This window comes from Hypomesus nipponensis, chromosome 9 (genome assembly GCF_054491055.1).
Source record: "Hypomesus nipponensis isolate SF chromosome 9, ASM5449105v1, whole genome shotgun sequence".
Lineage (NCBI taxonomy): Eukaryota > Metazoa > Chordata > Actinopteri > Osmeriformes > Osmeridae > Hypomesus > Hypomesus nipponensis.
The window spans coordinates 22173724-22197185 of record NC_140369.1 but is presented as its reverse complement, the minus strand read 5'-3'; the positions used below and the strand labels follow the sequence as shown (position 1 = coordinate 22197185).

Below are 23462 nucleotides of genomic sequence, written 5' to 3'. Positions count from 1 at the left end.
GGGAACTAATATCACTGACTACTTTTAAATCTCGAATGAAAGAAATAGAGGCAGGTTCCCTAATATGTAAACGTTTCTTAAATTAACTCTACGTCACTGTTTCTTAGCTCTTAGCTTTTAGTTTCTTTTAACTTGTCTTGTTCTGTGTTTTTCTGTCTGTAACTCTGTTTTTTATGCTGCTGCCTGTCTTGGCCAGGTCTCCCTCGAAAAAGAGATTTTAATCTCAATGGGACTTCCTGGTTAAATAAAGGTTAAATAAATAAAAATAATAACATCCTGAAATATATGTACATATTTTAGTTGGAAGCATTACTGTCATGGCCTCGCTTTAAAGTCACTAAGTAAAAACTGGCACAACTCACCCCATTCTCCCCTATAGTAAATTGTGTGAGGTAGTAATAATCAGTGATAATATCCAGCTTTTTCCATTTGGATAACTTTATTAATCAAATCTTTTCCGTTTTCAAATCGAGTCAATGTATAGCACTTTTTATTTTATTTACCATTACAAATACTGCAAGTCACATGGTCACAGAGATTTGTTTTGAAAAAAAATATGTAACATCTTTTTCTACCCCCCCCCCCCCACACACACACTCCAATACCACTGGAGGGGTATTTCTCTTTTCTCAGCCCTTAACGTCAAGGTTGACTGCCAACGTTTGTGTCAAACAAAGTCCTTGCCCCAAGAAGCTTCTGTTGATTCACTCAAGACTAGATTGGTTGGATTAGATTGTTGGAGACGGCACCCGAGTGATCTGCTAGATCCCTGTATTGTATCCAGCTCTCCTCTCTCACTCCCCTCACCATTCCCTTCTGCTGTAGAAGTAAAGGGATAAACAAGACGGCAAAAGTTAATGTTGTCACATTCAACGAGACATCTGCTAAACTTTTATGCTAAAAGGAAAAAGGTTTTTAAATTATTTATAAATAAACATGAAATCAATCCAGACTTTCCAATATTTGCAACTCCATTGGTGTCATCATAGCTTGCCAAGGAAGTGTCATTATTTTAATTTTAAACATTTTAGTAACATTTAGCTAAATTACCTATTTTGTTCACTTTTAATAGGGTAGTATATTACGACAAATCTCATCTGTACTAGCTGAAAAACACATTTTACCAGATGACTTTGTACACAGGGTTACGTAACTTTTAATGGACATGAGCAGTACTCGATGGCACACTGTAGGGACACAGGTAGAGGGTCTGTAAATACAATTGAGCATGCAAACCTTTTCCTTTGTGTCAGCCAGGACCAGAATGATGTCCCCCTTACTGAACTGCAACTGTCCTTCTCCAGAACCCTCTAATGCCAATACCTGTTGTCAATTAGACACACATTACATAGAGCTTTGTATAGCATTTTACAAAGTGGTTTTCATTAATCAAATCAAAGTCAAATATAGCTGCAAGCAGCAATGGGGTGGCCAAGCAGGTCAGATGACCCAGAAAGAACTTTCGACATCCTCAGAAGAGAGTTCCGAGTAGCCTATGCAGTAAGTTTGGCATGAATCCATCAAAGATTTGTTGCGATACGACACAACTTTCTGTTTGGCGGCTCTGCTGCCGATTTTGATTGGCTGTACCAGACAAACGGTTTCGAAAATCTGAAATAATTTTGATAGTTTGTGTGAGGATTGCCTTGACTATATACAGCTTGACTACAGGTAGCAAGCGACTGCGGAGTACCTGGCTTCCTTTGCAGTGGCTTACAGTCTCGCTAAACATAGGATCAGAGACATGACAAGCTCGTCGGCTTTGGCTGGACTCGAACCTCTGATGTTGCCATTGCCAGGACACCAACTTAGCCTCAGTGTTTCCCCTATGTTGATTTGTGGCGGCCCGCCACGGTTAAATTTCTGCCGCCACGGTATCAGAATTAGAGCTGTACAAAATGTTAGGCCATCTATCAGCCATGATTGTTAGAGCGCATGTCGGTGAATAGCACAGACGCGCTTAACAGCGCAGTTGAGATTGCGCGTGTGCGTCCTTGAGAACTGAAAGTCGTACAACTTATGTTGTCAGTTCATTTAAGCCTGTTATTGTATTAGTCTATAGTTCTTGCAAATTTAAATTAAGTTAACTGGTGATTTTCGTTGTTTGTATTCTTCCCCTGCTTGCGAAATTGCACGTCTGTTGATTCGATAGCGATTGCTGCCCTTGCTCACGTTGGTATTTTAGTTGCATTATTATGCTTAAGTAGCCTGGTTTTCATGAATAAATAGTGGGTATATTGTTATTATTTGCTAGAGAATGCTTAGCCTATCAAGATCAAATGAAGCAGACAGTGTACATGCTTCCGAGTGGCCTACCTTAATCTGTAGGCTAGGCCACTGCATTTACAATAAATTGTTACGTCAATTATTAATTGGCAGCATTTATGCCATTTAGAACATACTGTAAGGTGTCTTTAAGTATGCTAATTTGATTTCTTTAGGGGAAATAGGACGAACATATGCGCAATATTACATTAGCTATTAGACTATTACATTAAGCTGCTCCGAAATAGGGGTTAGCACTTTGTTTTGGTCGGGGGGGGGGGGGGTACACCTGACCTGCCCCCACTGCACAAAAAAAAATCCTGGGGGAAACACTAATCCTAGTGATCTATTCTCAGTGCTGGAAATCACAGTTCAGTTACTGGGTAAAAATATAAGCAGTTTTTCCTGTGGCAAGCGGTTGTCCGATTTCGCCCAAGTTTAAACAGCTAATATTTGATACAGTTTGTAGGAGGAGTAGGACAAAAACGTTGTATTAATTTATTCAAAATGGCGGAATCAATTGGGCTGGTATCACAAGTTAACATGTGTCAGACATGGGATCGCCCCCTAGAGGACAAATCTACAAAGCACAATAACTCTGACACTTCTTGAGTATAGATCCCCTGAGAATGAAACATTATCATTACCATTAAACTGTTAGAAATCCTCTGTGGCATACCTGGCTTCATTAAACAGACAAACCAGTACCATGACATGCTTGATGACTGTGGCTGGATTTGAACCTATGACTTGCACTTCAGAGGAACCCGTCTTATCCCAGTGAGCTATTCTCAGTACTGGGAATTACTGTGTTCAGTTATTGTATAAAAAAAGTAAGCCATTTCTCCTGTGGGAAGCGTTGTCAGATTTGACCCAAGTATAAAAAACAGTAATTCAGTCATATCTTGACATATCAAGGTGATTGTGGTCTTAACATGATTTGATTACATGTCCATGAAAATTGGAGCAACGGCGAACAAGGAGTTTGTTTTTATGAAAATTCCAAATGGCCAATGCCCAAAATGGCGGACATGGGACAGTGTGATACATTTTGACTTGGTATGCCACGTAGAATCACAATAGACCAATCTTGTGATTTATGACAAATCTGTTCAGAAGTTATGATGCAGGAAATCCGATGCATTGGCTAGATGTAGCATCGCTATATATACACAGCACAATAAATCGGACTCTAGAATATAAATCCCCTGAGAATGAAACATAAGTGACCATTATGATTATACTGCGCGACAGATACTGTCGCATACCTGGCTTCACTAAACAGATAAACCAGTATCATGACATGCTTGAGACTGTGGCTGGATTCGAACCTATGACCTTGCACTTAAAAAGGAGCCCGTTTTACCCCAATGAGCCATTTTCAGTGCTGGGAATTGCTGTGAACAGTTACTGTATACAAAATGTAAGCCATTTCTCCTGTGGCACGCGTGGTCAAATTTGGCCCAAATTTAAACAGCTGTAATTCAGTCCTGTTTTGACATGTCATGGTAATTGTGGTCTGAAGATAATCTGTGCCAAATCTGGTGAATATTGGACACATTGTGTAGGAGTAAGGAAAAAACTATTTATTCATTTATTCCAAGATTTGACCCACTGTTAGTTTCCTCAAGGATCACAATGACTCTTGCTTGAGACTTGTTGCTCTTGTGGTTAGTGGTAACTGGTAACTGAAATTTTGTACTCGCTGTGATCTACTGTTATTTATTGTTGCTTGTTTTTCTACAGGTACACTTGCACTTATAACGGTTCATGTTGTATGATTGTAACTTGTTTAACTACATGCTCTTATGGTTCTTCCATTTGGCACTTATTTTGATTGTTCACAATATGTGCTTCATGTTTTGGCTACTCGCAATGTTTTGGGGCTATCTTGTTGTTATTATCAGTGACCTATGCACTTTGTAAATCTCTCTCTTGGAAGTTGCTTTGGATAAAAGCGTCTGCTAAATGAGTAAATATAAATGTCATTCAAAATGGCGGCATATTCAAATAGTCTGGTATCATGTTTAACATGCGTCAGATGCGGGATCTCCTAAAATATCACGAGACAAATTAATCCCTTAAATACAACAAACAAATCAACAGTTATTGGTCAAAACACAATGTTGCCTATTGAAGCGCCCCCTAGAGCTCAAATGACTTTTTCGGCGCTCTTAATATCAGGGTCATGAATCCATACACCAAGTTTGGAGTCAATGCATCAAAGATTCGCTAAGATATGACCTCACTTCCCTTTTTCCGGATCAGTTGCTGAATTTGATTGGCTGTAACTAACAAACAGTTGCGAAAATCAAAGCTCCAGGGGATGAGTTTCCGCTTCGCGTCGTGCCTAACAACTCTTCTTACCTGTTCTAAAATCAGCGTAAACCACGGCCTCTTGGGGCTTATTGCTTAATAATAATCCCACCAATAATAATACCTGAGGAACCCTAATAAGAAAAGGTAGAAACACCAAAGGTGGCTCCGGGCTTCGCAGCTTGGCCACCAATGATGATGTCAAGGCCAGACACGGCAGGCAAAAATAGTGTTTTTTCATGTACAGTACTGGTCAATTTTAAGATTTTCTGCCATTTTGCTTCCATAATGTGTTTAGTTGGCATTCTAACATAAGATACAGTGAGGGATTTTTTTTATTTATTCTCTGCTGATTTTGTACGTTTGCCCACTGACAAGGAAATTATCATTCTATAATTTTAATGGTTTATTTTTAACAGTGAGAGACAGAATTCTTTTTTTTTTATCCAGAAAAAATGTAAAAATTGTTATGAATTGATTAGCATTTTAATGAATGAAATAAATATTTGACCACCTCTCAATCAGAATGATTTCTAGCTCCCAGGTGTCTTTTATACAGGTAACGAGCTGAGATTAGGAGCACACTCTTAAAGGGAGTGCTCCTAATCTCAGTTTGTTACCTATATAAAAGACAACTGTCCACGGAAGCAATCAATCAATCAAATTCAAAACTCTCCACTATGGCCAAGACCAAAGAGCTGTCCAAGGATGTAAACCTACACAAGCCTGGAATGGGCTACAATACCATCGCAAAGCAGCTCGGTGAGAAGGTTACAACAGTTGGTGCAATTATTCGCAAATGGAAGAAACAAGAGAATTGTCAATCTCCCTCGGTTTGGGGCTTCATGCAAGATCTCCCCTTGTGGTGTTCCAATGATCATGAGAATGGTAAGGAATCAGCCCAGAACTACACAGGACAAACTTGTCAATGTTCTCAAAGCAGCTGGGACCATGGACCAAGAAAACAATTGGTAACACACTACACTGCGAAGGATTGAAATCCTGCAGCACCCGCAAGGGCCCCCTGCTCAAGAAAGCACATGTTTCGTTTGCCAATGAACATCTGAATGATTCCTAGGAGAAAGTGTTGTGGTCAGATGAGACCAAAATCCAGTTATTTGGCATCAACTCAACAAGTTTGGAGAGGGAGGAATGCTGCCTATGACCCCAAGAACACCATCCCCACCGTCAATCACGGAGGTGGAAACATAATGCTTTGGCTGTGTTTTTCTGAAAAGGGGGCGTGGCAACCTCACCGCATCAAAGGGACAATGGACAAGGTCATGTACCGTCAAATCTTGGGTGAGAACCGATAATTCTGGCATGATAATGACCCAAAACACAAGGCCAAGGCAACAAAGGAATGGCTCAAGAAGAAGACCTTAATTAATCGCATAGAAAATCTGTGGTCGGAGCTGAAGGTTCAACTCGGTCTCAAAACCTTAATGACTTGGAGAAGATCTGCAAAGAGGAGCGGGACTAAATCCCTCTTGAGATGTGTGCAAACCTGGAGGCCAACTAAGAGAAACGTCTGACCTCTGTGATTGCCAACAAGGGCTTTGCCACCAAGTACCAAGTCATGTTGTGCAGAGGGTGCAAATTTCACTAATTAAAATGCAAATCAAATGTTTTTTTTGTAAAGGATACAAACTTGAACTAGCCCACTACGCTGTATCACTTGACTTATATTTTGTACCAAACAGAAACACTTTTCTTAATACATTTATTAATATATCGTGATATCCATGACATGGCAAAATCCATATTGTGGCACAACGCCATACCGGTATTTGCAATCATACCGGTGTACCGCCCACCCCTAAGTAAATGTGTGTATGTATATAAATTAAAAGTGTTATCCTTTTCACTGTGTAGTGTCTTCCTTAAACAATGATGCACTATTGATGGTCAATTTGAATAGTAGTCTATTTTTTGTTAATTAAGGGACAGCTGCCTTCTGTTACTTCCACCTCATAACACTGCTTTGGCTAGCAGACCATTTTCACACCAAACAATGCTGACACAAATTATGACTCATCAATGCATTGCTCATTCTTTTTTACTCTTCTACATTCCCTTAAATGTTTATGTAAAAAAAGATGCCTTACCTTGTAAAGGAAGCCAGGTGGATTTAGGTAAATGTCATGACCAGTGCTTTTGATGTCTGGGGGGAGTTGCTGAGAAACTCCATCTCCCACATCCTCCTTCTGTTCCCCCACTTGGCTGTCCTCCACAGGAGGGAGGGAGTGTCTGTTTGAGGAAAGGGGAGGAGCAGGTATGGGTGGCAGTTTGGCAATCTGCCAAGGTTCAGCCACATTTGCGTTCTCTGGTTTGCGCTGTGAAGCTGGCATATCACTCTCCATAAACTCAGACGGAGTCACCTTTGGATCTGTGGTCTCCTCAGATTGGCTATACACCTGCTCCAAGCCCTCAGATTGGCTATAAACCTGGTCTTCCTCCTGTGCCATACTCTCTGGGTGGCTGAGACCTTCACTGGTGCCATCGCTTGGGGTGGAATTCTCACTGTCACACATGGACTGGCGCTTGGGCATCCCAGGACCCATCTCATCCAAGTCTGACATTTCAGATATGCCCGTGGTGAGTTGAGGAGACACTCCACGGCTGCTGCCATCGACTTCCTGAGAGAACTCCTCCAAGATACTTTGTGGATGGGCAAAGGGGTCAGAGTCTTTGCCACTGGGAGCCAAAGAGGTATGGAGAGAGGTGTGGTCTGCTGGGAAGGCTGTGTTGCAAGGAATGGGGGCAGATATAACCAGGGACTTCCTCTTCTTGCTTGATTTAGTCCCACTTAAAAGTAAAGACAAAGACACATTTACATCTGAGTGAAAGACTGAGGGACAAACTTTTCACATAAAGCATTCCACATCATTTTAAATGGCTTAAGAATAACATGTACTCGTTTTGAAACTGCTTACAGGGCTCCAGACTAACCTTTTTTACTAAGGACATTGTAGCCCCTAACTGAAGATTATTAGGGCACAGGCAGAATATTTAGGGGGGCAAGTTAAAACGACTTGCCATGAAATGTTTAATATTTGCCCCATTTTAAATGCATTACTGATAAAGTGCTGCTTTGAGTTCACAGTAGGGTGGTGCTATATGACCAAAATCTCATCTTCATGTAGATCCTTTCATATCTGAAAAGGAGGATATTCTGAAGAAGGAAGGCTGGAAGGAGTCACGACAAAGGAAAGGAGTTTGACTTTGGATTATTAGTTTGGCTTATCAGTTTAAGACAAACTGATGGCATGAGTGAAAACTCTGTCTCTCAGCCATGCTTACATGCATGAGTTGGACAGTACAGATATAGTATGCACAGAATTACTTCCTTAACGGGTCTTCAGTGGTCAGTACACTGATACACTAGAGCATTCAGCAGCTGAAGTGGTCGTTAATTACATTCAAGTCCCAGTTCATACATGATTTGCCTCACAGTCTCCTAACTGTCTGGGCTGTGTGCTATATTCTGCTCAGAGAGGCCTCGCTGCAGGACCTCTTGACCTTACAGATACTCAGGCTGTACATGTACACAGAAAATCTGCCTTACAATATCCCAATAACAATTAATATCACGATATGGCACATTTTCTTTAAATTCAATGAATATATAGTTCATATAAAAGCTTACTCATTCATATTTGATTTCAATTTTTTAAAGGCCCTTTTGGTCGCATATGCTCTTGAAATGTAATCTGTGCAACCTCAAAACATATTTGGGAGTGTAGCAGACATGTACATAATTCACTGGACACGTTCAAGGGCGCAGTACCATTTGGGCTACGTTGTGCAGGGCTTGACATTTAGGCTTCTCCGCTTGTCCGGGACAGGTGGATTTTTTTGTAGGGCAAGGGAAAGAGAAATGTACTTGCTCCACTGGACAAGTTAAAACTCACTTAAAATAAAATGCCATGTTACTTCACGTTATGTTCCACTCAGTACGTCTATTTTACCGATTTTATTTGACCGAATTCTGCATTAGCAAAACACAAAAAGTGGCTTTGTCCCAAGATCTCTACAGACCTTGCAGCCAATTTAATGCTCAACAACAGGGGCTTATTACTTGAAAGAGGAATTATTTACCGTGTCGTCCAGTGGCCTTTCTAGACTAATTTTACTGGTGGGGCCAATGTTTAATCAGAGGGGCACATTAGAAAACGGAAACAAATTATATTTAACCCTTGTGCTGCCTTTGGGTCACATGACCCAAAGGTTCACAATGAACCATTGTTGTGTTTGCGACAACTTTACCCGATATAAAAACAAATAAAAAGCATTTTCTTTTAACCTTCGCGATGGGGGGGTCTGAGAAAGCCCGACGGTTAAAAGAAAATGCTTCACTTTGTTTTTGTATGCAGTAAAGTTGTCGCAATACGACAGTGGGTCACAATGACTGATGGGTCAGAATGACCCGAGTATAACACAAGGGTTAAACATCCCCCCAGGCAAGTAAGGTGAAGTGAAGGACACAACGTCATTTGGCTCGAAATAGCGACCTTCAGATTACTAGCCCGATTCCCTAACCGCTCAGCCACCTGATTCCCTCTCTCAATACCTTCATATTTTTCTCTCACTTTTTTATCTACTGGGGCAAAAAAGGCTGCAATGTCCCTTCCTCGGTTCATGGTGACTACTTGAAGAAGAAAAACGTGTAAAAAAAAACTTTAAACTTTTATTTTATTATTCAGTCAGCTCAGGAGAGCCACAGGGGGGGCAAGGGCATTTTTACAGGGGCACTGGCCCCTGTAGGCCCCCCATGTAGAAACGCCCCTGGTGTCGTCTCAGTTACACTATCAGGGCTTTGGAAAACTGTGCCTTGTTCAAGTAGGCTAATGGATAGTAGAACATACCATTTCAAAATAATTTTTGTACAGTAAATCAAGCAGTGCAGCAAGACCCAATTAAATGTCATACAGCTAGCAAACTAACGTTAGCTAGCATCGCTAACGACAACTAACTCAACTTCGGTAGGCTATCCTCTGTATTTGCAAGCCAACTCTCACGGCCAATGCGTGAAAGTTGGCAGCCCTGTTAAAAGGTGTATGGTCTACTTTATAGTTTAATATATTGGTTGATATATAACTACGTACATTTAACCGATACAAATGCTACTAATGCTTGCTAGGTTCATAACTGTTGATGCTAGCTAGCTAGAAACGTCAACACAAATCAAAAGATAAATCTTTACCCGGACAAGTGAAACGTTAATTTACATGTCCACGAGCCCTGTTGTGGGTAGCCAGCCACGTTTTCTGTTCAAAATGTTTTGATTTTGAAGGCCTACTTTTAAATAACGAACAAAGCTGTGAGCGAAAATTGAAACGTTTGCCAACCTCCCATCATTCCAACTCATTACAGGAGCATTTGTGCAAGTGCAAATAACGTGTGGCGCGACATGTTTTCTTTTTTTTTTTTACTAACGCTAATTGCAGAGTACTATGTGAGTTGATACAGTGAATGGTCCACCATTCTATTCAACATTACATAACCAATTAAACTTCACCTTTAGATTCTAAACTTTTATGAGGATTTTAGATGCTTAACCAGAAGAAACCTTCGGCCCTAACACCTAACCGTTTATGAAGTACCCACAAGGTGGTGTGTGAACTTGGCAGACCTACCTGTTGAGGCCTTTGATGATAAAGGCTTTTCCTGAATGCTGAGAATCAAGTTTCTTTATCACATTGTATAGCTCATGGTTCAGCTGAAAAGAGAAGCATGCTGCATCACCTTTTATGCTTATAGGCTTAGATTGTTTACATGCAGTGATTTGTGATTTGAAAAAGAAGACACTAAACTAAATACGAATCCAGTACATACTCAAATGTATATCTGTAAATGAAAAGAATATGCAATGCATAAATAATATGCATTGCACTGCAAATATCTTGATCTTGCTTATCTTGAGATGATCCATGTTCATAAAATTGTAAAGGTGGTTTTCTTACCACGCTCATCTCCTTGTAGAAGATGTCCCTCAGGTTGGAGATGTTTTGAAATACGGTCACATAGCATCCAATCCGGCTAATGTTTCACACAAAAACATACTTAGATAAACTTAAATTCATAGCACTGCTATTTCAATGGATACAAACCTTGCACAGGTGTGTTTTGTAACATCTTTTCATTCTAGGTGATGATGGGGAAGGGATGATGGGCTACATCATGTTACATAAGGTGACCTGGATCTTGATGGAATGTAGCCTTTATGAACGTTAGCTTTCAAACCAGCATACTTTTACCTCTGATAGAGAACCGGAAGCTCCTCTCTTAGTTCTTTGTTTATTTCCTCAAAGACTCTCTGCACTTTGTTGAACTCCTCCTCTGCCTGTGCCATCACACAGAAAAGCAATATAAAATAAAGTTATTTACTGACACTTTCTAGAATAAATTACTATTCATGTATGCAAGTACTAAAAACCTTGGAGTTACAATACCTTGGCTATTTTCCCATCGTCTTTTTTTTTGGCACTCTGAAGCGCTTCCAAGTGGTGGCGCGAGGAGTCGTAATCCACCAGCTTGCGACCCCGTTTGGCAATGCGCTCCTGAGAGACAAAGGTATAAAAAGAAGGAGTCTATGCAAAAAAATATAATTCCTATAGAAAAGTATTGTTATCTTAGTGGTCAATCAGGGGACATACCGTAATCAACAGATGTAATAATATTGAGTAATATAGATATTAGAGTAGTGTAGAAGAGTAGAGTATAAACCTACCTTGACCTCAGGAAACTGGCTGTTATAATTCTCCATGGTGTGCACTATCTGGTCAGCTAGTTTCTCTTCATAGTCGTTCCAAAGAAGATCTTCATTCTTAACAGAATGATGGTCAGGTGTTACCAGAATGCATTAGTCATGATATCACCAGAGACACTTTTTTAGGATGCAAACATAATTTGTAGGGCTGCAACAACAAATCGATAAAATCGGTAACATTTGATTATTAAAAGAGTTGGCAACAAATTTCATTATCGATTATTTTTGGGGAGTTGAGCGGAGAGCAAAAAAAAAAAAAAAAAACGTAGGTAGGTAGAGGAAAGACCATCGTAGAGACCCGTAACGTTGTTCTGAAACACATGGCGGAGTCAAAGAAATCAGTACGACCTAAGTCATCCAATGTGTGGAAGCATTTCCCTTTAAACTAGAGAGGGTACAATTTCTGGGGAAATTGTGGGGTGTGCTCCTGTATTTTTGTACGCCCTTCGACTGTTAGCTGCTGCGATTCCCACACAACCGAAGTGTACTTTTTACGTTTAACATGCGTCAGATGCGGGATCTCCTAAAATATCACGAGACAAAGGAATCCCTTAAATACAACAAACAAATCAACAGTTATTGGTCAAAACACAATTTTGCTTATTGTAACGCCCCCTAGAGCTCAAATGACACAAACCTTTTCTGACCTCTTCACAAAAAGCTAATTAATCCATATACCGAGTCAATGCATCAAAGATTTGTTAAGATATTACCTCAATTCACTTTTTCCGGATCGGTTGCTGAATTTGATTGGCTGTAACTAACAAATAGTTGCGAAAATCAAAGCTCCAGGGGATAACTTTTGTGAAGCTTGGTCTGAAGATCATCTGTGGCAATTTTGAAGAAGATTCTACAAGAATTGTAGGAGGAGTAGCGAAAAAAACGTTTCTCCACAACATTCAAAATGGCGGAGAATCTATATGACTGGGTATGACGTCATAGAGTGTGTTGAACTTGTCTTGATCCAATGAATCCAATGATACTTCATTTTGAAAATGTGTCATATGAAGGTAACGTGTGTAAACACACCTTCATCTTTGACCCATTGGTGGCGCTAGATCGTTGGAATGGGAGACATTAAACTTCGTGAAATTGATGAAAGGACTGGTCCCAAAGAGTGTGCCAAATTTCACCACTTTGACCATACAGTTCTAGGGGCTGCCATAGACTCCCATGGCGGAAGAAGATAGTGTAATAATAATAACTAGAGAGGGCACAATTTCTGGGGAAATTGTAGGATGTGCTTGCTTGCGTTAAAATGCATAGCCTACTTATTATTTATAAAGATGACAGATTTAAAAGCATATTTTTTCTGCTCATTTACAACTCAAAATACTAAGAGTGAAGAGTAGAATTAAATAGTCGTCTTCTAATTTCCCCTGGAAGAGGGAATGGTGATCAGCAACCTCACAGTTGAACCTCATCAAAACTAATACATTTGGCAGACCGGTGTAAAAATTTACCTAATCTCTATGACTTAAACGTCATTGTAAATGTTTCCCTTCTAGTGATATTTTCAGGCATTTAGCCTTCTTATATTGCATTCATTCATTAATTAGCTATCTCAGATGGAATCGCGATTCAAATAGTACCATCTGCTAACTGAAAATATGACCCCAAAAACATAACATTTATCTTGGGGAAAATGTCAGTGGTAGCGATCATTGTCAGTAACAAGGCAAAATGCGATATAGCCCTGCTGTGTGGAGAAGCTGCCCCGGTAAATTGTAGGCTACAACTACTACTAGACTGTCTTGGTAGCGATTGCGTTGGTTGAATTCGATTTAACGTTACTTCCGTTGTACGGTCCAGGCTGAAATGAATTATTTTCTTGAACCGATTGAAGTCTAGGCTGTGGCAATGGAGTTCAGGTTAGTAGTCACTAGTCAGATAATTTCACTTATTGAAAGACTTTTGATTTAAGTAAGGCCCTTACTAAGGGTAGTGCCGCCGTATGACTTCCTACGTAGGCTACTGTAAACAGTTGTGGAGATGTTTTTTTTAGCTACTGGACTATGCTACAGTAGAGCGTTGCAGTGAGCTACACTGGGTTTGAAACCACAGGTAATGATAATTTCACCAACAAATCGTTTACTTGTAATCTAATGTCATAATAAATCCGAAAATAAAAACATAATAAAAACGAAAATATATTTGTGAGGAATGTTTATTTTAAACGAAACAGATGCCTCATAGATTGCTGTAGTATGTGTTGCCCGGGCAACAGAGGCTAATGTCATGATGCTAATGCTTCAGTGAAATAGTAGACTACTGTTTCCGAAAGTAGATGTAACTACTTCCTTATATTAGCTTATATTGTATATTACACTTCACAATTGTGTTTCATATCACAAAGTAAAATGAGTAAATAGTTATCACCCTGGCCTCTTTGCTTGTGGTGTTTCTTCAGCTCCCTTGCAGTTAAGCAGTTAGCCTAGCTATCTCCCAGAAGTTAACGAGCTGCTTAACTAATGTTCTGCTAGAGGTAGTCACGCGATATTTTTTGACGTTAGTGACGTCAGTAGCGTCAGTAATTGTGGCTAGCAAGTTAGCCACCGTTAGCATCACTTTTGCCACAAAAACTTAATTAAAACCTAACCCATGCAACGGAACATAAATCCGAATAGAACCAACGCAATTGAGACCAAGACGAACCTTTTGACATCGACGTTGTCTATATAGTCCAAATATTGAGGCATCCTTAGGGGGCGAAAAGAAACAATAAATAATAAGAATATATATGTGAGATTACAATGGTTTGTGCTCGCCGAAGGCAAGCACACCCCAATAATGACAGAGGGTACAATTTCTGAGGAAATTGTGGGGGTGTGCTCCTGTATTTTTGTACGCCCTTCGATGTTAGCTGCTGCGATTCCCACACAACAGAAGTGTAGTAGGTAGCTAGCTCTACAATTTACCGGGGCTAGGTCTGAATCTAGGAGCAAAATGGAGCACAGCTGCCAGCTGTAGGTATATGCAGGTAGCAACGCTAGTGCTAAATAAGTATTTAGATGGTCGGCTCCAAGACGCCAAACTTTCTTAGACTTTTAGCTACGGCACTAATGCTGAGGACTCGCTGATATAGCTGTCTGTTTTACTAGAACGGCGTATCTATGCGTGGTTGCTAACGTGTACTGACGTTGTGTTAGGCTAGCACTGAGGTCCCTTCTGCCACACAAAGCACTTTTTGCCACAAAAACTTAATTTCAGCCTAAACCGTGCAACAAAACATAAATACCTAATCCCCCAAATTTACAAATTTGCCATTTTATCAATAAAATAAGCACATTTTCAGCAACTACACTGCCCATTTCTCGTCATATTTTAATTACATGTATTGTTTAGCTGAAATATGAATTGTAAACTTACAGCCAAGGCGGTCAAAGGATTATGTTTGTCTTGTTTGTCACGGCAACCCCGCCCCCGCCCTTGACGCAAGCGGTTCTTAATACGGACCAATCACAGCCAAGGGTTATCCATAAAATGACGGACGGACGGTCAGGAAAATCAGTAGGTGCACGTAGATCTCTCAGAGGGGCTCTCTGAGGGCATTTCACATCGGAAAGGGCGTTCCCTGTGCCTATGTTCGTGAAAACGGAGTAGTATAAATCGGCCTTTACTTCAAAAGACAACAATTCCAGTTCCAGGTTCCGCCTACATTTATGCCTTTCTCCCCAAATGCCTGTGTCTTGGTTTGCATTTGGCTTTTCAAACTGTATAAAAATGAACGGCATTCAAGTAAAGCAGAAAACAAGGGAGAAGAGATCCACAGCTTACATCCATAATGATGGGTAGGTCTTCTCCTCCTTGCCACTCTGGTTCGTACACATCCTTTAACGTCTGGGACAGACGCTTGGATGATTCGTGCATTGCTGTGGAAAAGAAATGAGGAGAAATTGGCTGATCAAACACTTAAGATTCTTTCATGGAATTATTTTTGCTTTGGAACAGCACATGATGACTGTTGTTACAAGAAAATGTTTGCTACAAGTATACAGTGCATCCGGAAAGTATTCACAGCACTTATTCCACGTTATGCTACAGCTGTATTCCCAAATGGATTAAATTCTTTTTTTTCCTCAATTCTACACAAAATACCCCATAATGATAAGGTGAAAAAATATTTTGGGGAATTTCTGCAAATCTGTAAAAAAAAAAAAAAAAAAAAAATCACATGTACATAAGTATTCACAGCCTTTGACATGACACTCAAATTTAAGCCCTGGTGCTTCCTGTTTCCACTGATCATCCTTGATATTTCTACAACTTGATTGGAGTCCCCGTGGTAAATTCAGTGGACATCATTTGGAAAGACACACACACCTGTGTATATACGGTTTCACAGTTGACTGTGCATGTCAGAGCATAAACCAAGCCATGAAGTCCAACGAATTGTCTGTAGACCTACGAGACAGGATTGTATCGAGGCACAGATCTGGGGAAAGGTACAGAAAAATGTATGCAGCATTGAAGGGTCACAATGAGCACGGTGGCCTCCATCATCCATAAATGGAAGATGTTTGATTGATGTTTGATTCTTCCGCCCGGGCCAAACTGAGTGATCAGGGGAGAAGGGCCTTAGTCAGGAAGGTGACCAAGAACCCAATGGTCACCAACAGAGCTCCAGCATTGCTCTGTGAAGAGAGGAGAACCTTCCAGAAGGAAAACCATCTCTGTAGCACTCCACCAATTAGGCCTGTATGGTAGAGTGGCCAGACAGAAGCCACTCCTCAGTAAAAGGCATCTGAAGGACTCTCAGACAAGGAGAAACAACAATCTCTGGTCTGATGAAACAAAGATGTAACTTTTTGGCATACTTTTCGGATGCACTGTAATACAGGTGCACATTTAGCTCGCACAGAGGAAATACTGGTGGTTAAGGTCTTAATCTGGCTTTAGGTGAATCAGCATCTTAAACCTCAAACCATTTTTGTCATGTTATCCTGGGATTTTGTTTTGTTTGAGGAATACATATTTAGTTACACTTACAAGGTCAAAACAACTCTAGCTTCCAAAGGTGTCAGCCTATTCATATCAGTTGTCAACCACAGCTGACAAACCAGCTACATCCAGGAACAGGCAAAAATGATTACAACTCTGGTCTTTGCCATGTCTGCCCTTTTTTAAAGAGATTAGGCCACTTTTTGGATATAGACAGAATTGCAAATGAAAAGGGAAGTTATGTAAATATAGTTGGGATTTCCTTCTGTTTCCCACAAACGTAACATCCTATAAATCCACAAATATTATACAAATCTGCAGCTTTTAATGTAATAATCCCACAAATGTATTATGTTTCCTGTAAATATAATAGCAGTTGCCTACCACAAACATATGTACTTTTCTAAAAACGATAACGTTTGCAGGAATTTGTTATGTTTGTGGGAAAGTTAAAATCTACACTTTCAACAACAATGCAGCAAAGTGCTGTCCTATTCCAATTTATAGAATTTTGAGCCCTTACAGCCTCTTGCACTCAATCACTTACTAGGGGACTCCAAGTAAGTCTGTGAGGGTTCAGGGTTTGGGCGGACATTGGGATTATTATGTGGCCTTAGTATCATAATTCTCTGCACAGATTTGTATAAAACTGATACATTACAGTTAAATATAATCATATTCATAGTTAAATACATTTGGCAAATATAACAATGAGTCTAATGTAATGTTTATATTAGGCTACATAAAGCTCCAAAAATATTTTGCACCCAAATTAATGCTAAAATATTTTGCTTCCGCGCTCTGCCAGCTCGCATTACTTGTTGAAGTTCCTATCTACACTCACATCAAACTGACACTAGGACCTAGGTTTGGGCTAAGCCACTAATGTTGACTAACATCTGGGTCCGCCGCTTTCTACCACCACACATAGAACCTAATTCTGTGGGTAACTCTGTAAAGTGGATACAGTTTCAGATATATAGATCAGTGAATTGTTAAATACATTTAAACTGCCAAGTCAAAACTACCAGCACATTGCAAATGTGTACAAGCGCTGTATGGTGAATTAGGCCTACAATTGTGACAACTTTCTCAACCATTGTGCATGTAATGACTTATTAACTAAATGTTTGTACTGGTAAGACAATTTAACAGCGAACCAATATAGTAAATTTTGATCAACATAACATAAGCAATTTATAACGTAGGACAAGGCAGACAGATGAAGTCTACATAATAATTGGCATGAATGTAGGATGCCACAACATTGGCAATTTGACTAGAATGTGGAGGTTGAAGTTCTTCAGTCATGACACAGAATTTCAATTGTTATCTGAGAAATATAGGTATTAAAATCATTGAGAAGAAATGTTATCACCAGCTGCATCTATCTACAATTCCATGAATCAGTGTGTGTATGTCACCAAATTAATCACGGGCATTATGTACTAGTGTAACAAATCACTCATACGATTAGAAATAGCATTTTATATTTGTATTTTTAATTAATATCTCTAAATGTCTTCACCAGCCATTTAGATTTTCTTCACACATTTTTGTCCTCCGGGTACTGGCCTGTTTTGACTGATCAAGTCAATCAAGTAAAATAGTATTACAGAGCCACAAGTAAAACATCGCAGGAAAGGCAAAAACTCTCATGAAAGATTTACAACCAATCATTGTAACCAGTGACGTGCGGTCAGGGGAGGCAAGGGAGGCAGTGCCTCCCGTGTCGTCATCATGAAATGTAAAAAACGAATAATATAAAGTAATAATATTTGTCCACTGATCTGTGATAGAAATATAATTATTGTATGATTACAATGATTTTATAGCCAATATCGCTGAATTTGTGTATTTTCCTGTTCAAATACGCCTCCTCTCGGATTGCGCAATCCCACACAAACTGGGCTGAGCTGCAAATTATTTTGCTCAACTTGAGCATGTGCAATTTCATCTCTCTGTATGTCACCAATGTAATGTTTGTACACATTTTTGTTATATGTCCTCACATTTCATAGTCTTGGTAAAAATGTATTTTACGTATTTGTATAACAAATTAGTCTTGCTGATCGTACAAAACGCCGCACTGAAAAAGCAGAAGGGGAGGCAGCCAGTAGCTCTGCCTCACTGATGGGGGCGTGTGTGAGCACACGGGCTTGTTCTGCTATTGTTCTTCTTCATGTATTACAGACAAATGCCATTATATGGTTGTTGCTAGCTAAAAAAGTAAAATAGAAAAAGTGTACCCTATCGTTTATTTTTTTGCCCTGACTGATATATATATATATCTATATATAATCTTGCATTTTTATAATCTTGCATATATATATATATATATATATATATATATATATATATATATATATATATATATATATATAGCGTTAAGTTTAACATTTCTCAAAACTGGACTTTCAATCAAAACTGGAAGTGATAAATCATGGAAGATCGATGCCCGGAGTTAAAAGATTTGCTTCAAACAACGGGAAAGAAGTTAACAAAATTATATAAAACCAGATAAGAAATGTTTTTAGTTATGGACTGTATATACTTTCATTTCTATTGAATGAGTATGAATTGTGGAATGGTGATGGCAAATTAAGAACACTGAGGATGCTGAGCCTCTATAAATGTAACGCTTTTCTTTGGCCAAATATGTGTGTGTAAAGAATGCTGATATGGGATATGAATCACATTAGTCAAGTAGCCAGTTGAATGGTGAATTGATGCTGCTCTGTTGAATTTATATGTAAATCTGACTTTGAAAGTGTCAGTGCCTCCCTAGCCACGGACCTCACCGCACGTCACTGATTGTAACCCTGTACAAACGTTGCCATACACCTGCTATCCAATTAAAATATGCCCAAGTAAAGAAATCTAAGTATCGATTGTCAACTGGTTTTGTTTCTGTTCCTAGCAAAATATCAATTGTTTCTGATTTTTTTTTCCTTCCTTGTACCGGTTAAAAACCTTGCCTGAACTTCAGTAGCAGCCTGGTGCTGTGGATCAAGGAGTACCTAAGGGAGAAACACCAATGCGTTTGTATTAATAGCACCTTCTCCAACTGCCTTGTCATGAACACCAGCGTTGTTCAAGGGTGCTTGTCTTCTCCCCTCCTATTCTCCATATTGACAAACGGGGTCAAATAGACCTTTCACTAATAAAGTGTGCTGATGACATGGCCCTGGTTGCCTGCCTGCAGGATGTCACCAGTCCTTCCTAATTTCAGCACACCGACCACCTTGCCACTTGGCTAGATGGCAGATTCTTGACCTTTATGTCATTAAGACCAGCCATCTGTGTCTGGGAGGTAGGATGGGAGCAGGCAGCATAGGGCCTGTCTTCAAGCCAGTTACCATGATGGGGCAGGAAGTGGAGCAAGTCAGTCACTTTAAATATTTCGGAACAATCATTGACAAGCTCACCTTTCAGACCACACGAAATAAGGCAAGGCAGCCTCTCTCTCTCTCCCTTGGAAACTGAGGAGCTGCAATGCCAGCAAACATAACCTGACCATGGTCTACAGGTCACTCACTGAGAGTGTTCTCACCTTTTAACACTTTTTGCTGGTATGAGAACCTCCAAGTTAGACACAGGAACAAGCTGACCGAGGTGGTCATCCAGGGCAGCAAGACAAGCCACTGCAACTCCAGAACCTCATACTTGGTCCATTACCAAGAAGGCAACCCAGGTCTACAAATATCCCACCCACCCCCTTAACTCATAATTTTAGATGTTGCCATCTAGCAGGAGACTCAAGGTTCCTAGCAAAATAATGGGTGGCCAATCTGAACAAGGATACAATAAAATAACCCCGCAGCCCATGAACACTGCTGCCGGAAATTTCTTTTATGTATTTTAGATGTGTAATTAGGTGTGTGCATGTAAATGTAATGGACAATAAAGTTCTCATCTTAATCTCCCAACATGTGAAGTGAGTTGAACCCTCCTACAGGCCAAACTCATAACACACTTTCTTTGTTTATAGTAGTTCCATATTTTCTGTATTTTTCAATCAGAGGTTGTTAGGGTTTCAAATTCCCACTGTCACATACAGGGTGCTACGTCACCCATTGTTGGACTGATTGGCTTCTAGTGACACATTATGCACATACAGGGTTTATTTCCACCCAGAGCCTGCAGTGATTAGATATGTCCCAGAGTCTGATAGATATGTTGATAGGCATGTTGTGAGCTGTTGGGGGCCCAATAGCTCAGCTTGTAGTGTAGCCAGCGTGGATGCTGATGTTGTTTCTCCCATTGAGACGGTGTCTGTCCCCCGCCATTTTTCCAAATTCCGGCCCTCAATTATTAGGAATTATACCAATTTGATATGTATTCAGCCTTGCTCCCCCGTTGCTCTTCCTACTAAGTTCTCTGATAGCAGTGCCACCTTTTCAGAAGGATTACCTACGTCTAATGCTGCCAAAAACCCATACTGGAATGTTGGGCTCCTAAACATCAGATCTCTATCCCCAAAGGCAGTTTTGATTAATGATCTGATGTCTGAATTCAACCTGGACCTGATTGGACTCACTGAAACCTGGTTAAACTCTGATGAATATTCCTCCCTGAATGAAGCATCGCCTCCGGATTTTGCGTACTCGCACATCCCTCGTGTCTCAAAGAAAGGTGGCGGTGTTGCTATGATATATAAAGCTAGCTTCAACCTTAGCCTAAAATCCGTAAATACCTTTAAATCATTTGAGATAATTTGCATGAAACCACCAACTACTCTAAAAAGGACTAATTCTTCTACTATTGCCCCCCCTCCCTCATTTAGTTTAGTTACTCTATACCGGCCCCCCGGTCCGTATTCCCTCTTCCTAGAGGAATTTGCAGATTTTAGTGCTGATCTTGTGACATATACTGATAATGTCTTAATTATGGGTGATTTTAACATCCATGTGGATGACCCAAAAGATCCTCTAAGTAAGGCCTTTACTGCTCTATTGGATTCCACAGGTCTCACTCAGGTGGTTTCTAAACCTACCCATCTTCACTCGCATACATTGGATTTAGTTCTCACACGGGGAATCAAGATTAGTGACATCATTATCCACCCCCACAATCCTATATTATCAGACCACTGCCTGGTTACCTTTAAAATGGATCTCTGCCAGAGCCTTGGAGGCACCCAGAATATTTCTACTAGCCGCTGCATAACCCCAAACACAGCTATGGAACTGGCTAATATTCTACCTGCTGCACTAGACGTCCCAAATAAATCATTAAATGCTAAAACAAGGGATCTGAATTTGGTTCTTCAGTTGTCCCTAGATTCTGTTGCCCCACTCAAACCAAGGAAAAGAAAAGACAAGAAAATGGCTCCATGGTATTCAGAGGAAAGCCGCACTCTCAAGAGGTCCACTCGAAAATTAGAGCATAAGTGGCGTACCACTAAATTGGAGGTTTTCCGCCTGGCCTGGAAGGACAGCCAAATTGAGTACAAGCAAGTCCTCATCAGGTCCAGATCAGAATATTTCTCGAAATTGATTAGTAAGAACAAACACAACACAAAGTTCCTATTTGATACTGTTGCAAAACTCACTAAGAAAAGTACACTCTGCGTTAGTTCAGATCTCTCTCCCAATGATTTCTTAGATTTCTTTGACCAAAAAATCTATGCAATAAGGGACAAACTACAGACTAGGCCTGGAGGAGTGGCCATCAACACAGAATTTGACTCTATACCCAGCATGCTGCATGTTGAGGCTCTTACCCACTTTAACCCTATTTCTATGGAAGCGTTCATCGAGCTGGTAGATTCCTCGAAACCCATCAGCTGCCTTCTTGATCCCCTCCCTGCCAAACTTTGTAGGGAACTTCTCCCTATTATTGGACCTTCCATGCTTAGTATTATTAATGAATCTATTGTAACTGGACAAATCCCTGACAATTTCAAACAAGCTATTATTAAGCCCCTTCTTAAAAAACCAAACCTGGATCCAGGTTGTATTAGCAACTATAGGCCAATTTCAAATTTGCCATTTCTCTCCAAAATTTTAGAAAAAGCTGTGGCACAACAGCTAACTGAGCACCTCTCCTCAAATCAACTTTATGAACCTCTCCAGTCTGGATTTCGTCTTCACCACAGCACTGAAACTGCATTAGCTAAGGTAGTCAATGATCTATTATTAGCCTCTGACGCGGGCTCTATCTCTGTTCTGGTTCTTCTAGACCTTAGTGCAGCATTTGACACTGTGGATCATGAGATTCTCCTGGAGCGTATGGAGAACTATGTTGGGATCTCTGGTACTTCACTTCAGTGATGTAGATCGTATCTATCTGATAGATCACAATATGTCCACTATGATGGTTGCTCATCCAGGAGCACTACTGTAAAATACGGAGTACCACAGGGTTCAGTTCTAGGCCCTCTGTTATTTTCACTCTATATGTTGCCTTTAGGAAACATAATTAGAAGCTCTGGGGTAAATGTTCACTGTTATGCAGATGATACTCAGCTATACATGTCCATAAAGCCTGGAGAATTTCCACATGCTATGGAAAAATGTGTTTCCGGGTTGAGAACTTGGATGACAGCAAATTTCCTTCTTCTTAATTCGGATAAAACCGAGGTTCAAATTTTCGGCCCTAAAAAATACAGAAATAATGTATCCAATCTGACCTTAAACTTAGATGGTGTCAAAGTATCTCAAAGCCAGTTGGTAAAAAATTTAGGAGTCACATTGGACCCAGACCTTTCGTTTGAGTACCATATTAAACAAATCACCAGAACTGCATTTTTCCATCTACGTAATATTGCCAAAATACGAAAATTCCTCTCAAAGGATGATGCTGAAAAACTAATACATGCTTTTGTTACGTCCCGATTGGACTACTGCAATGTGTTGTTCTCTGGCCTCCCAATTACCTACTTGAAAAATTTACAGCGGGTACAAAATGCTGCTGCTAGACTATTGACAAAAACAAGAAAGTTTGATCATATAACATCTACTCTTATCTCTTTACACTGGCTCCTTATCCAAGCCAGAGCTGATTTCAAAGTTTTACTACTAACTTACAAATCTCTACATGGATTGGCACCACTGTACCTCTCCGGTCTCCTTGCACCCTATTGCCCCGCAAGGACTCTAAGATCTCAAGATGCCGGCTATCTGGTAATACCCAAAATTAAGAAAAAAACTGCTGGAGGTAGGGC

The 23462-nt window shown here is 40.1% G+C and overlaps 1 protein-coding gene across 3 annotated transcripts in view; it reads right to left on the bottom strand.

Annotated features, from left to right (window-relative positions):
• Positions 1 to 422: 422 nt before the first annotated feature.
• bin2b (bridging integrator 2b) overlaps positions 423 to 23462 on the bottom strand; it is a 41896-nt gene continuing 18856 nt past the window's right edge. For 2 of the 3 annotated variants that reach the window (XM_084704369.1, XM_084704372.1), the window contains 9 exons: positions 15131 to 15225; positions 11315 to 11410; positions 11037 to 11144; positions 10842 to 10927; positions 10548 to 10623; positions 10221 to 10303; positions 6690 to 7389; positions 1237 to 1323; positions 423 to 819 (listed from right to left, as the gene is read on the bottom strand). In XM_084704369.1, coding sequence (XP_084560495.1) covers positions 715 to 819; positions 1237 to 1323; positions 6690 to 7389; positions 10221 to 10303; positions 10548 to 10623; positions 10842 to 10927; positions 11037 to 11144; positions 11315 to 11410; positions 15131 to 15225 — 1436 coding nt within the window. In that variant the 3' untranslated portion in view covers positions 423 to 714. The remainder of the gene's footprint in view (positions 820 to 1236; positions 1324 to 6689; positions 7390 to 10220; positions 10304 to 10547; positions 10624 to 10841; positions 10928 to 11036; positions 11145 to 11314; positions 11411 to 15130; positions 15226 to 23462) is intronic. The other variant, XM_084704371.1, reaches the window with a different exon arrangement.